The sequence below is a fragment of the Hylobates moloch genome, unplaced genomic scaffold, assembly GCF_009828535.3.
Source record: "Hylobates moloch isolate HMO894 unplaced genomic scaffold, HMol_V3 SCAFFOLD_1, whole genome shotgun sequence".
Lineage (NCBI taxonomy): Eukaryota > Metazoa > Chordata > Mammalia > Primates > Hylobatidae > Hylobates > Hylobates moloch.
The window spans coordinates 137,202,080-137,216,203 of NW_026652276.1; the positions used below are offsets into that span (position 1 = coordinate 137,202,080).

The 14,124-nt window shown below is 40.9% G+C and overlaps 1 protein-coding gene across 3 annotated transcripts in view; it reads left to right on the forward strand.

The window, feature by feature from the left end:
- Nucleotides 1–14,124, forward strand: part of PDE1C (phosphodiesterase 1C) — a 586,050-nt gene that overhangs the window by 556,088 nt on the left and 15,838 nt on the right. For all 3 annotated transcript variants that reach the window (XM_032758380.2, XM_058445830.1, XM_032758378.2), the window contains one exon: nucleotides 4,256–4,324. In XM_032758380.2, the coding sequence (XP_032614271.1) occupies nucleotides 4,256–4,324 (69 nt within the window). The remainder of the gene's footprint in view (nucleotides 1–4,255; nucleotides 4,325–14,124) is intronic.

Here is a 14,124-nt window from a genome sequence, read left to right on the forward strand (position 1 = left end):
GGTGGTCTGAAGCCTTCTGTGTGCGTCGTACAGTACAGTTTAGAAGCTGGGTCAGGACTGGCTGTTCCCATCTGGTTTCTGATGTTCTTCCTGGACATGAGAGGGAGCAACAGAAGGGTGAAGTGCAAAGGGCTTTAGGAAATGAAACTTAGATGTGTTGGGTATTACTCCCATGAGTGGAAGTTTGAGTAAAGTGATAGGTAATTTGGTAGCTTCCTCATGGAAAGTGATTTCAAGAACACAGCCTCAGTGAACTGGAAGCCAGTGAGAGGCTGACTCAGAACCTAACCCCTCCAATGGCCCGTGGCAAAATCAAAACCAGTTTTATTTTATGCATCTCCGCCTGCTACCTGTTTATGACTCATGATTATGAGAGGTGGGATGGCCTCATCCCTTTCCTGATATATTGGGCATCTCACCAAGCAAACAGAGAAAATAACAGCATTTCCAGAAGGGCTTGCAGTTCTGCTTTTTCACTGACTCAAGGTTCCCAGAGTTCCCTTACTCAGTGTTTGCAAAGAAGATACCAAGGGGATGAAAAGCTACCTCTATGAAAAGCTATCAACCTGCAGCCATTTGGAAGATTATAGTCAGTTATTTTTTTTTAATTCCACCAAGCATTTCTATGAAATAACCTGGCAATAGTGTTTCTACAGGTAGCAACATCGAAAGTTTGTGGACATTGAGCACTTTGCAATTTTTCAGGTTCTCATGTAGGCAACATCAAATTTGTTCTCTCAACTTCACAAGAGTATCCACAGAAAGCAGAATGCCACGCTTTTCGTTAGTTTGACAAAAGGAAATTTCTACCACACAAGGTGTTCCAAGCCTGTTTGGTGATGGGAATCACCTGGGCCACCTGTGAAATACCCAGGTCCCTAAACCTCGCCTCCGGAAATGCTGGCACCGAGAGCTTAGTGAGGCCTGGGAAACTGGCTTTGTTTTTTATTTTTGTTAAAATAATTGTCCCCGGTTTTTCTTCCTCTTAGACAACTTTGGAAGACTGTGCTTGAAGGAAACCCAGATAATGGGTTGGTTAAGAAGCAGCAAGAGTCAGGGGAAAAATTTCTTTAAGTTTGAACTTTGAATGATCTTGACTTAAGTTTTTCCCTCCTCCCCCAACACTCAGTAACATTAGTCAAGTTACTTAAACAAAATGTTTGGAGACAAAAATTGTCTTCAAATCCTGTAAAATGGGATAATTTTGTTGTCAGAATGTTAAAATCAGAAACAACAACAAATCTATATTTCACGGTGCCTACCTAATATGGCGCCAGGGCCACCGTAACTGCTTAATATTTGGGAGTGACTATTAGCAATGACCAAGCAGCCAAATTGGGAACCACATCTCTAAATAAAAACTTGAAGCCCTGTCTCCGACCTAAAATAGAGATTCTCAGTGGAGGGCACTTTTGCCTCTAGAGGATATTTGTCACCATCTGGAGGACGTTTATGATCGTCATGACTAGGGAGGAGCTACTGACATCTCATGGGTAGAGGCCAGGGACATTGCTAAACATTCTCCAGTGCACAGGACAGCCCCCACCACAAAGAATTGTACAGCCCAAATGTCACAGTGTCACTGCTGAGAAACCCTATCCCAAAGGTCCAATGAGACAAGTAAAAAATCTCGTGGGACACAGAGGCAATTCGGGCAGAGAAGGAACGGCTCTGGATCACAACATAAAAGACACAGATGTGCCCTCTGGTAGTGCCTCCTAACAGGGCCTATTTGTTGCACACCCACTGTCCACCATTCTTTGTGTAGGATACAATGCGACCAGCATCCACTGGGGTTGTGCATTGTGGCAGCACTGGCTTTGACACAGAGTATCACTTTGCGTAAATCTTTCACCCCGGAGTGTCCAAGACACTTCATTAGACCAGTGAAGTGCCAGATTACAAGATCATCATTGGACTCACCTGGTGAAATTGTTAAAATTCAAATTGCTGGCTCCATTCCCTGGAGATTCTGCTTCAGGGTCCAATCAAGGACCTTGGAAGTCATACTTATAAACATCACCTCAGGAGTAACTGAGTTACTCAACTGAGGTTCAAGAACTGAAGCACAGCTACAGCCAGGGTCGGACCCTCTATGTTCTCCACCAACTCTGACCTTCAGGGCATCTGTGAGACCTGGAAAATGGAGAAATAAAGTCCCGCCAGATACAGTTCCCTTGACTTCATACAAATTAACAGTTTTTGTAGGTCTGAGCCATTTGGATTAATTTTATGTTTTCTCTTTTTACTACTACTGCTGCCAGAAAAGAAAGAAAGAATAATAATGATTAACAATAACATTTGTTATTGTCTGGAGGGCATTTGTCACAGAACGTCAGGATTGGCGCCCTGTTTTTTAAGATTAAAATGGGGCTGGGTGCAGTGGCTCATGTCTGTAATCCCAGCACTTTGAGAGGCCGAAGTGTGTGGATCACGAGGTCAGGAGTTTGAGACCAGCCTGGCCAACATGGTGAAACCCCGTCTCTACTAAAATTACAAAAATTAGCCAGGCATGGTGGTGCATGCCTGTAGTCTCAGCTGCTCAGGACGCTGAGGCAGGGGAATTGCTTGAACCCGGGAGGCAAAGCTTGCAGTGAGCCGAGATCGCAGCACTGCACTCCAGCCTGGGCAACAGAGTGAGACTCCATCTCAAAAATAAATAAAAAAAATAAAATGGAACGATCTCAAGCGTCATCCAAAGTGCATATCTCCACTCTTCCCCAGGGATTCTGGGGTAGGGAAAGCTTACCACTCTCCCACTCACCTCCAACCCCAAGTCTCTGCTTCCTCTGACACTGCCCAGTCTTCAGATTCTTTTTTATTTTTTAATACTAATTGTTTTTTTTAATTATACTTTAAGTTTTAGGGTACATGTGCAGAACGTGCAGGCTTTTTACATGTGTATACATGTGCCATGTTGGTGTGCTACACCCATTAACTCGTCATTTAACATTAGGTATATCTCCTAATGCTATCCCTCCCCCCTCCCCCCACCCTAAAAACTGATTCTTTTGTTATCTTTACCAGTGATTATATTGACACATAGGATCTTCTGAATCAGCACAGCTTCCACTTACACCAGGCCTCTGCATATAAAGTAGACTTAACTAAAAGTTTGGGAAGTTTGTGGGGACTCCTAACAGAAGTAACCTAACACTGACTCATAGATATCCTCTGCTGAGGAATTCTCTCTGCATTTCTGCCAGCTCAGACTGCAGGCATCTGCCGTGTTGCTGGAATCTGGCTTCCAGGCCTCTTTCTTCCCACTCTGGATGACAAAATAAATGAATGAATGAATAAATAAATATTTATGTTTATATATAAGATATGTGTGCATATATGTGTCTGTGTGTATATATTCATATGTAAATATATGCGTATATATATACATACACACCCACATACATATATACAAAAAATGTAAAATTTTTTGGCAGAACCTCTCAGTTCTCCGTTTGTCCCTTTGTTTTGTTCTCTCCTTATTGATCCCATCCTGAGGTTTGACTTTTCATTGCCTCGTGACCCATTAAAGGGTTTATTAGAACAAAGATAATCCCCTTCCTTATAGGACTTCTGTTGCCAGTTGCTGGGAAACTGAGAAACCCACTAAACTAGCATTTGTGAAGTCTCCCATTGTTCCTGAGCACTGGACACACTTTGCTTCCTTTAATCCTCACTGGAACACTTCGATGTAATTGTTGTTATTCTCCTCATTTTGCAGATGCAGACCTGAGCTTCAGAGCGATCCAGTTCATTGCTTGAGTTCCAATAGCAAGTAAAGCCTATAAGGACAAAGCAGAGACAAAACCCCTGATTCCCTCATTCTAAATCAGAACTTCCCCTTCTTCAGATAGTCCTCCATCCTGTTCCATCCTGGATGCACATTAGAATGAGGGGCTTTAAAAACATCAGTGCTGGGCCTCCACCCTTGTACTGTGGGGGTGATGCCCAAGCAACTTCCTATTTAGAAAGCTTCCCCTGTGATCCTAAAATGTAGCATTGCTCAGTGGCACATTGGTCCCAACATATCAACCTTCCAGCCAGAGGAACTGAGTACTGTCACACATACAAAGGCAAAGGCGATGCTCCCAGCTTTTCTGGACCACAGAATATGCACCACCCTGCAACCTCACCTAACCTGCTTCCAAACGTTGTTTTCAGACCCGAACTTGATAACATTTCAGATGAACATTTACTTGTCCAACAGGTCTTTCCACAATCCTACTTTTCCTTATCCTCTTTTTCCTCTTCACAGGCACAAAACGGCATTCTCATGGCTCACCAGCCCCAAGCACCAGCTCCACGTGTCGCCTTACATTGCCAGGTGGGTAAACAACATTGCACCATTATCTTAGTGACCACAGACAATGGAAAGGCCTGGTTTCTCAGGAATTGAGTTGATAAACTGAGAACATGGCCCCACAGTTATCCAGTCTACTCACATTATCGGAGAGCTTTGTCTCTGTCACCCACATTTGTGAGGTCCCTCTAGGAATGGACATACATATTTCTATAGTTGGTTCACAATCTCCCCCACTCACCTACGGAAAGAATAGAATTTTTGTCCTCTTTGATGTTCATCTGGACATGCTATGGAAGGATCTGCCTATGGAGGCAGACTGTGCAAGGGAAATAGTGTGAGTCTGTGGTGAGATCGAGACCCAGGTTTAAATCCCAGCTTTTCTGTGTTTAAATTGTGTGCCCTCACATGTGCTTTTTCAGCTTCTTGGAACGTCTGTTGTCTCATCTGTTTGGGAGAAGATAACAATTAGAAATAATGCTTGTAAATTTAGCCCGGTATTGACATAATGCTCATAATAATCTCTACTATTGAGAAATATGGAAGGCATGTATGACCTCTGTTCAACCCAATCTCACATGTACTGGCAAATCATAAGTATTCATGAGGATTAAGTGTAATTATTGTTTAATATAAGGGGGACTTATTGCTCATTCTGTCTCCATGCATGTGCTTACATTCTCAACTACAATTTAATTTTTATTTAATCTTAACAAGCAGAATTTGGAAAAGCACATCTGTTTGGGGTAAGGAAAGGTTATAAAAGATAAATACCGTCATTGAAGAAAATTTAAAAGATAATAAACGTAAGAAGGAAAAATGTCGCCAATAATGCTACCACTCAGAGTTAACCGATTACCTCTCCTTCCAGTCTTTATTAAATACTTTTTCTCTAGATTTGAATTAGATGAATACTTTACATAGAGTTTTGTTTCCTTCCTTTTAAAACTTGCCACTAGATTATGAGATTTTCTTCATGTTATTAAATACTTTAACAAATATTTCAATAATTGACTAACATTTCTATGACTATGCCACAGTTTATTTATATATCTATTGATAATTTAGCATTTATATAACATGCATTTTTATAAGTAACCTTACATTCTTGTACATAAATCTTCTGAGTCTGTAAGTACGGATTTACCATAGATTCCTCTAGGTAAGATTACTGGCTGAAAGAATGCATACATATTCAGGTTCCTGACACATTATTACCAAAGTGATTTCCAGAAAGATGGTATTAGTGTATGGTTTTAGCATGAATTTGTCCATTTCACGATTCCCTTGCTAAAGTTAAACATTATTTTCAATACTTTACTGATTTGATAAGAAAAAATGATATCTACATTTGGTTTGAATGTATCTTTCTATTAAAAAAAGTTTTTTTAGTGTTAATTCACCTTTACATTTCTTCTTTGGAGAATTACCATATTTCATCCATTCTGAGAGGCACATTGCCTTGCATTTTAACCCATTTTAAGTTGGGATGTTTTACAATCAATGGTGTGTGAAAATTCAATTAGCAACATTTTTTTTCTTGGTTGTACATGAAATAACAGTTCATTTTACAATTAGTGGCATTTTAGATGAAATATGACTTATGTCTGCCTGCTTTTGTAACTTCAATTTCTGTAGCTCCCTCACCCAAGTCAAACAAGTGGACTCCGCATGCGCTGAATAACCCTTGAACTTTTCTTGCCTCTGTGACTGCCTGGGATGCTCCTTATTCTCTTCTTCCCTTGGCTAATTTCTCTTTGTAGTCCTGTCAAAATTATCTAGGTGGAATTAACAGTGCACTACAATGGTTTGCTTCTAAGTCCCGTTGTCCATTGATAGGTGGCTTTTTCCATGATGAGGACTGTCTTATTCCTTTCTGCCCCCAGTGCTGCCAAGGTGACAGCCACTTACTGGGTATGCATTAATGTTTCTAAGTTGGGTACGTGGTGCGTGAGTGAGCCGCCTCCCATTTAGTTTACAACTACGCAGAAGGGAACCATCCTCAGAAAAAAAGTCTCATCTTAAAGTATGGATTTGTTTCAACTCTACTTACTTGCTTTTGAGTAGTGAGTAGATCTTGTTCTTTAGTCTCTGGAAGCCCCTCGCATCTCATCTCTGCTTGAGGTTATTATGCTCTTGGGACTACAGAGTATCGGGAGGACATCAGCTTTAAACCAAGCAACTCCAGTGTGAAGTGATGGTGTTTGCTCCTGACAAGGTCACAGCCTTGCTAGATCAGGTGGGACTACTGAGGGCATCCTTGTCACCTCCAAGAATATGCAGAGCTGTCTTGGGACCCACTTGCTCTGCTGGGGACCCAGGGATGGCCACTGGGTTCCCAAGGCCTCTGACTCAGAATCACAGCTACCTTGTCTTTAGCCATCCAAAGTGGTCCCAAAAGGAGTGTCTTAGGCTCTGCATTCTGAGCATCTCCAAAGCCTACAGGGTGGTAAAACACACTCCTCTGCCCCACAGGGCTTGAGAGATGGTCAGAGGTGGAAGTGGGTAGTTCTCAAAACACCAGACATAATTAACCTGTGTAACTGCTACTACACAGTGTACAGATTGACACTGCAGGACAGAAGCTGCAGGGCAGCAGTGCTACGCATCCTGAGGGGTGTACAGAAGGAGCTGGAATCATGCTTTCACTAGCAGATGTGCTCACCACCTCATTGCAATACCCAGCTCTCTACTTCCCTTCCTGCCGCAGGAACATCACAGATGCCTCACTCTGGCTTGTGTGCCGTGGGGGCCCCTCCCCATGCATGCTGGCTGCTGCTCACAGCTCCACCTTACCATCTCATAGCTGTAGAAGAGATGACTCTTCTGAACGACCACCAATAGCTAGAAGCTTTTAAAAAAACTTTGATTTTACAGCCAGTGAACGGATTTAGTTGGAATTTTAGGGTTTTATATTTCTTCAACACCACCTACACGATTAGATCCAGTGCAGTCAAATCAATCTGCTGCAGGCTGATCCAGTTCAATCATTAGGAGATGAAAACATTTGCTGTGAATTCCGGTCAAGATGGTCGAGTAAGTTCATTTTTTGACAAACACTCCTCTGCTCAAACACACGCAAAGATAGGTAAAATTATAATAAAAAATACATCTTTTAAAAAAGCTGGTGCCAGAGACAAACAACTCTGGGAACCAGAAAAAAAAGAGAACTACAGAAGCCCTGGGACAGCTGTGATCCATGTCCTGAGTAAGGAGTGGCAGGAAGGAGCTTGAATCCTGTGGAGCAAAAGGGACTAAAAGTGCTCCAGGGGACACTGGGAATCAGAGCTAGGGCTATAACCTGAATACAGGGCATGGGGTGGACAAGCTAAAACAACTGCTGTCAACCTGTTTCCTCCAAGCTACAGCTTAATAATATTAACAGGAAGCTGTTGGCCTGGAGAGATGGAAGGACATTGGGACAGCTTTTCTGCCAGACCGAGCTAGCTTTGGAACTGGATCTGCAATATCCCAATATGATTATAGAGCATTAGTCATAAAGTGCCATTATAAGGCTCTGAAGTGGAAGTTTAAGGGATGAGGTAGAAGTAACTACAAAACTCTAGACAGGCAAGAGAGAGAGAAACAACCCAAAACCCAAATATCTTCTACTTGAAATTAGCCAAAATGTCACAGGCAAAAAAAGAACCAGTGGGTAAATTGGACTTCATTAAAATTAAAAACTTTTTATACATCAAAAGACACATGAATACAGTGAAAAGGCAACTCACAGAATATGAGAAAATATTTTCAAATTATATATTTGATAAGGGGTTAATATCTCAGCTCAACAGCAGCAGCAGCAACAACAACAAAAGCAAAACCCAATTCAAAAATGGCCAAAGGACTGGAATAGACATTTCTCCAGCGAAGATCTACAAATGGGCCCATAAGCACATAGAAAGATGCTAGTCGTTAGGCAAATGCAGATCAAAGCCACAATGAGATGCCACTTCACACCCATTAGGATGGCTACTATAAAACACAAACAGAAAATAGCAGGTATTGGTGAGTGTGGAGAAATGTGAACCCTGGTATATTGCTTCTAGGAACATAAAATGACACAGCTGCTGTGAAAAATGGTCTGGCCAAAGGCAAAGTCAAGAAGCAGGGAAGTGTGGCTTGCCAGGGGGAGGAGCAGTGCAGGTTAGAAAGCAAGGGGCGCAGGTACAGGAGGAAGAATTGGTGCCAGCAGCAGAGTGTACCACAGAAATCGGCAACTGGAACATGAATTTATTCCAGAAGGAGTTAATTTTTGGTGCAGTCTGTCCAACACTCTAAAATGTATTTAGGATACTCAGAGAGCCAAATGGAGGAAAAATTATCCTAAAAACAGTAAAGAAAAATTGTACAAAAACCAAGAAGAGCAGAGATATGTAAAAGAAGTGATTCAAAATCTGAAATTTTAAAAAAGGAAGCAAACATATAGTCATTGCAATTTTAAAAAATGAAAAATTATCAGTTGATAGTATAAATTCAAGGTAGAACACAGTGGAAAAGATAATTAATGTTGGAGGATAGTCCTGAGGACTTTACACCAAATATAGCATAGAGAGGGAACCATATCAAAAAATGAAGGATCGTGAACCATAAAATTCTTAGAAGGAAACGGCTGGGCTCGGTGGCTCACGCACTTTTGGAGGCCAAGGCGGGTGGATCATTTGAGGTCAGGAGTTCAAGACCAACTTGACCTACATAGTGAAACCCCATCTCTACTAAAATACAAAAATTAGCTGAGCATGGTGATGGGTGCCTGTAATCCCAGCTACTCGGGAGGCTGAGGCAGGAGAAACACTTGAACCAAGGAGGCAGAGGTTGCAGTGAGCCAAGATCATGCCACTGCACTCCAGCCCAGGCAACAGAACAGGACTCCGTCTCAAAAAAAAAAATTCTTAGAAGAAAACATAGAGGTAAATCTTCATGACCTTGAATTTGGCAGTGGTTTCTTAGATATAACAACGTGCAAACAACCAAGAAAAAATTAGGTAATTGGACTTCATTAAAATCAAAAACTTTTGTGCTTTGGAAACCACTATCAGGAAAGTGGAAAGACAATCCACAGAGAGAAAATATTTGCAAATCACATATCTGATGAGGCTCTTGTATCCAGAATATGTAAAGAATTCTTACAACTCAACAATAAAAAGACAACCCAATTAAAAAGTAGTAAAGGATTTCAACAAACATTTCTCCAAAGAAGATACACAAATGACATGTGAAAAAGATATTCAACATTATTAATCATTAAGGTAATACAAATCAAAACCACAGTGATATACCACTTCACATGCACTAGGATGATATAATAATAATAATAATAATAAAAACAAACGAAATAACAAGTGATGGTGAAGGTGTGGTGAAATTAGCACCCTCATATGTTGCTGGTGGGAATGTAAAATGGTGCAGCCACTTTAGAATACAGTTTGGCTGTTTTTCAAAAAGTTAATCATAGAGTGACATACGTGAAGTACTGATACATTTTACAACATGGATGAACCTAGAGAATGTTTTGCTAAGTAGAAGAAGCCAGACGCAAAAGGTCACATATTGTATTATTCCATTTACATAAAATACGCAGAATGGGCTAATCCACAGAGACAGAAAGTACGTTAGTGGTTGTCACGGGCTGGGGAGAAAAGAGAGTGGAGAGTGACTTCTCATGGATATGAGGTTCTTTTTAGGGGTGATGAAAATATTCTGGAATTAAACAGTGGTGATGATTGTGAAACATTATGAATATAGTAAAAACCCTCGAAATGTATACCTCAAAAGGGCAAAATTTATGGTTTATGAATTATAGCTCAATAAAAAATTTAAAAGCATGGAAGATAGACAAATTGCTGTAAACTACTTCTCTCAGAAATTTTAGTAGGGTGTGGAGAAAGTGGTGGGAAAGCAGTATTTCAACAAAGAGGTAATAATTTCCCAGAAGTAAAGAAAGACTCAAATTCTTAGATGGAAAGTACATCTCCAGTGCCATAACTAAACAAAAACAAATTCATACCTAAAGACATTGAATGACATTGCCTAAAGCTACATCAAGGGTGAGGAAACCTTAAATGCTATGAGAAGCTGATTATGTGCAGGGAAGTTGCAAGTAATCAACTGATGGCAAAATTTGCATTGGTAACAGTAGAAGCCAGAAGACAATGAAGAAAATATCTTCCATATGCTGAGGGAAAATAGAGCAATATGTAATAGTTAAAATAGCTAAATTATTGCTTACGAGTGAAGGCACATTAAAACATTTTCAGGTATACAGTGATAATTTACCACCCACAGACAGACTTTCATTAAAAAAAGTGTCAAGGCCAGGCATGATGGCTCACACCTGTAATCTCAGCACTTTGGGAGGCTGAGGTGGGCAGATCACCTGAGGTCAAGAGTTCAAGACCAGCCTGGCCAACGTTGACAAAACCCCATCTCTACTAAAAATACAAAAATCAGCCAGGCGTGGTGGCACATGCCAGCTACTCGGGAGGTTGAGGCACAAGAATTGCTTGAACCTGGGAGGCAGAGGTTGCAGTGAGCTGAGATTGTACCATTGTATTCCAGCCTGGGCCACAGATCAAGACTCCATTCAGAAAAATAAAAGCGTTAAGGGAAGTATGTCAACAAGAAGAAAAGTGAACCCACAAGGAATGTATGAGACACAGGAATTAGGGGTGAGCACATCAGTAAATAAAACATGTTGGTAAGTTTGAGTGACTAGTGACCATAAAATAACATCCGACTTTTGTGTTAAAATAGGAAAGAGAAGCTATAGATGGAAGGCGGGACATTTCAATATGGACCTAAGGAGTGCTAAGCTCTATCTTGTCTTTGGTCAGAACTATGTAATTTTTGTAACTTTTCAACACAAAGGATCATCAGTAAAATAATGGAAACATAATAGCATTGTTATTCACTGAATATTTGTGTTCCCACCAAATTCATAGGTTAAAATCCAATCCCCAATGTTGCAGGGGTCTGTCCCGCAGACCTTGATCCAACAACAGATGAATAACGTACACTGACACAGATACTATGCTTGTCAGTCCAGCTGAGAGTCTGCGCTGCTTACAGACCCCAGGGAGAGTGCTGTAAACAGTGGCAACCGCAGCCTGGCTCAACTCACTGGCCTTCTTAGCATTTATTCAGCACACATTAAATGACAAAAGTCTCAAGTAAACACCACTAGAAGGTAATTACCATTGCCAACCCCCCAAGTAGAAAGCAATCATGCACTTGCTGATGGCAAAGGTTAGTCTTAGGACCACATGATTAAACAAGCTATTTAGATAGACTCCTCTACGTTCCAATGTTAATTACCCTTGCTATAGCTCAAAGAGGATTAGGCTGCCTTCAGCCATAACTCTATCCTGAGGCTTTTGCTAAAACCTTCTGGCCTTTCAAGAAGGTTTATTTTACAATTTTTCCCACCATCCTGACTGAACCCCTACACAATGTGATGAAGTTTGGAGGTGGAGCCTTTGGGAGGTAATGGTCATGAGGATGGAGCCCTCACAAATGGGATTAGTGACCTTATGAAAGAGACCCCAGAGAGCTAGCTTGCTCTGTTTTTACCATATGAGAGCATAACAAGAAGTCAGCAGTCTGCAACCTGGAAGAGGAAGAGGGCCCTCCCTAGAAGCCAACTGTGCTGGAAACCTAATCTTGGGCTTCCAGCCTCTAGAATTGCAAGAAATAAATTTCTGTTGTTTGTAACCCACTCAGTCACAGTACTTTGTTATAGCAGCTCAAGCTGACTAAGCCAAGTGTATTAGTCTGTTCTTGCATTGCTATAAATAACTACCTGAGACTGAGTAATTTATAAAGAAAAGAGGTGTAATTGGCCCACAGTTCTTCAGGCTGTACAGGAAGCATAGTGGCTTCTTCTGGGGAGGCCTCGGGAAACTTACAGTCATGGCAGAAGGTGAAGGGGGAGCCAGCACTTCATATTGGCAGAGCATCAGGAAACAGGGGAGGTGCCACACACTTTTAAATGACCAGATCTCATGAGGAATCACTCAATATCATGAGAACCGTACCAAGGGGGAAATCCACCCCCATGATCAAATCACCTCCCCCCAGGCCCCACCTCCAACATTGGAGTTTACAATTGGACATGAGATGTGGGATGAGACACAGATCCAAACCGTATCAGCAGGCACCTAAGTCAACAAATGAACAACAATAAACAAAGAGAATGTATCAACTTAATAGAAGGCTAAAGGAAGACAGAGAAGCAAAGAATAAAGAATGATAAACACAAAACAAAATTAAACAGTAGAAATAAGTCCAAAAATATCAGGAATAACAATAATTGCAAGTGGCTTCAACTTGCTTTTAAAATATAGAGATTATTTGATTACATAAGAAAGAAAAAATCCAGGTCTATCTTGTTTTTAAGAGATGCCTTAAAAAAACTTTTGCCATACATTAGGTTTGCTAATGCATAGCAAAAGAAATTCCATGCAAAATATAAAGCTAGTTATTTGAAAACCTTCATCCACTTTAACATTTGTATAGCATTTTATAATGCAAATATTCCAAAGACATATAATCATTCTCCTATTGATGGTTGTCTTCCACTTTTTGCTATTACAAACAATGCTGAGCATAATGTCGAGCAAGTAAAGCAAGTTGCAACAAGATATATGCTTTCTAATACAATTTATATTGTTTCAAAACATGCAGAAATATTAGATATTTTGTGGATACACATGCAATAATTTCATACATAAAGGCGCAGCAATAAATACCAATTTCTGGAGGATGGCTTTTCCAGAGGGAAGAGAGGGAAGCATCATAGAAAGGATCTACTGGGTAACTTAATTCTGTGTTAATTTCTTTCATAAAATGTTTAAGCAAATGCAAAAATTATTAAGATTTTATTAAACTGTATTGAGAGTATGGGTATTTGTTATATCATTATTTATACATTTCTGTATGCTTAAATGATTTTATATTAAAGATTTTTTTTTTTTTTGAGACACAGTCTTACTCTGTCACCCAGGCTGGAGTGCAGTGGTGCCATCTCGGCTCACTGCAAGCTCCACCTCCTGGGTTCATGCCATTCTCCTGCCTCAGCCTCCCAAGTAGCTGGGACTACAGGCACCCACCACCACACCCAGCTAATTTTTTGTAGAGACAGGGTTTCTCTGTGTTAGTCAGGATGGTCTCGATCTCCTGACCTCGTGATCTGCCCGCCTGGGCCTCCTAAAGTGCTGGGATTATAGGTGTGAGCCAACATGCCCCGCCGTATTAAAGAATTTTTAAGTGGGAAATCTGTGGCTGTTTGGCAAAACACTTTTGTTTAGTTTTATTCATGTAGACATGATTTCATAGACATGTCCAATAAATTTAATGATTTCCCTTTCTAACCTATTGGGTGAGATGGGTGTTGGGACATGGGGATCTGAGTATTTAGGAAGTTCTGCAAGTAACATGTCTCAATCCAGAAACCACCAACAACCACTTCATTAAAGAACTGCTTGTATGGTTTCAGGAATTATCTAAGGGGATGTCCTGGAGCTCCAGCACCAGAAAACTGCTCTGGGGGCCTCACCTTGATTTCTTGCACATCTATAGCAAAGTGACTCTTGCACCTGCAGCCATTTTTTTTTCCTAGAGACGACCTTATTTATTGCCCCAAGGGGATTTGTGAACCCAGTCAAGCTTCGTGGGTGGGCCATCCATGATGGAAGCTGGGGAAATGTTGGCTTTCACCAGAGGAGTGGTCCAGAGCTTTGGCACCGCTAACAGCCGTGATTGCTAATGATAGTGACTAGTCAGTGACTTACTTCTTAGCAGATTCCCCAGAGCATCTCCATCACCTT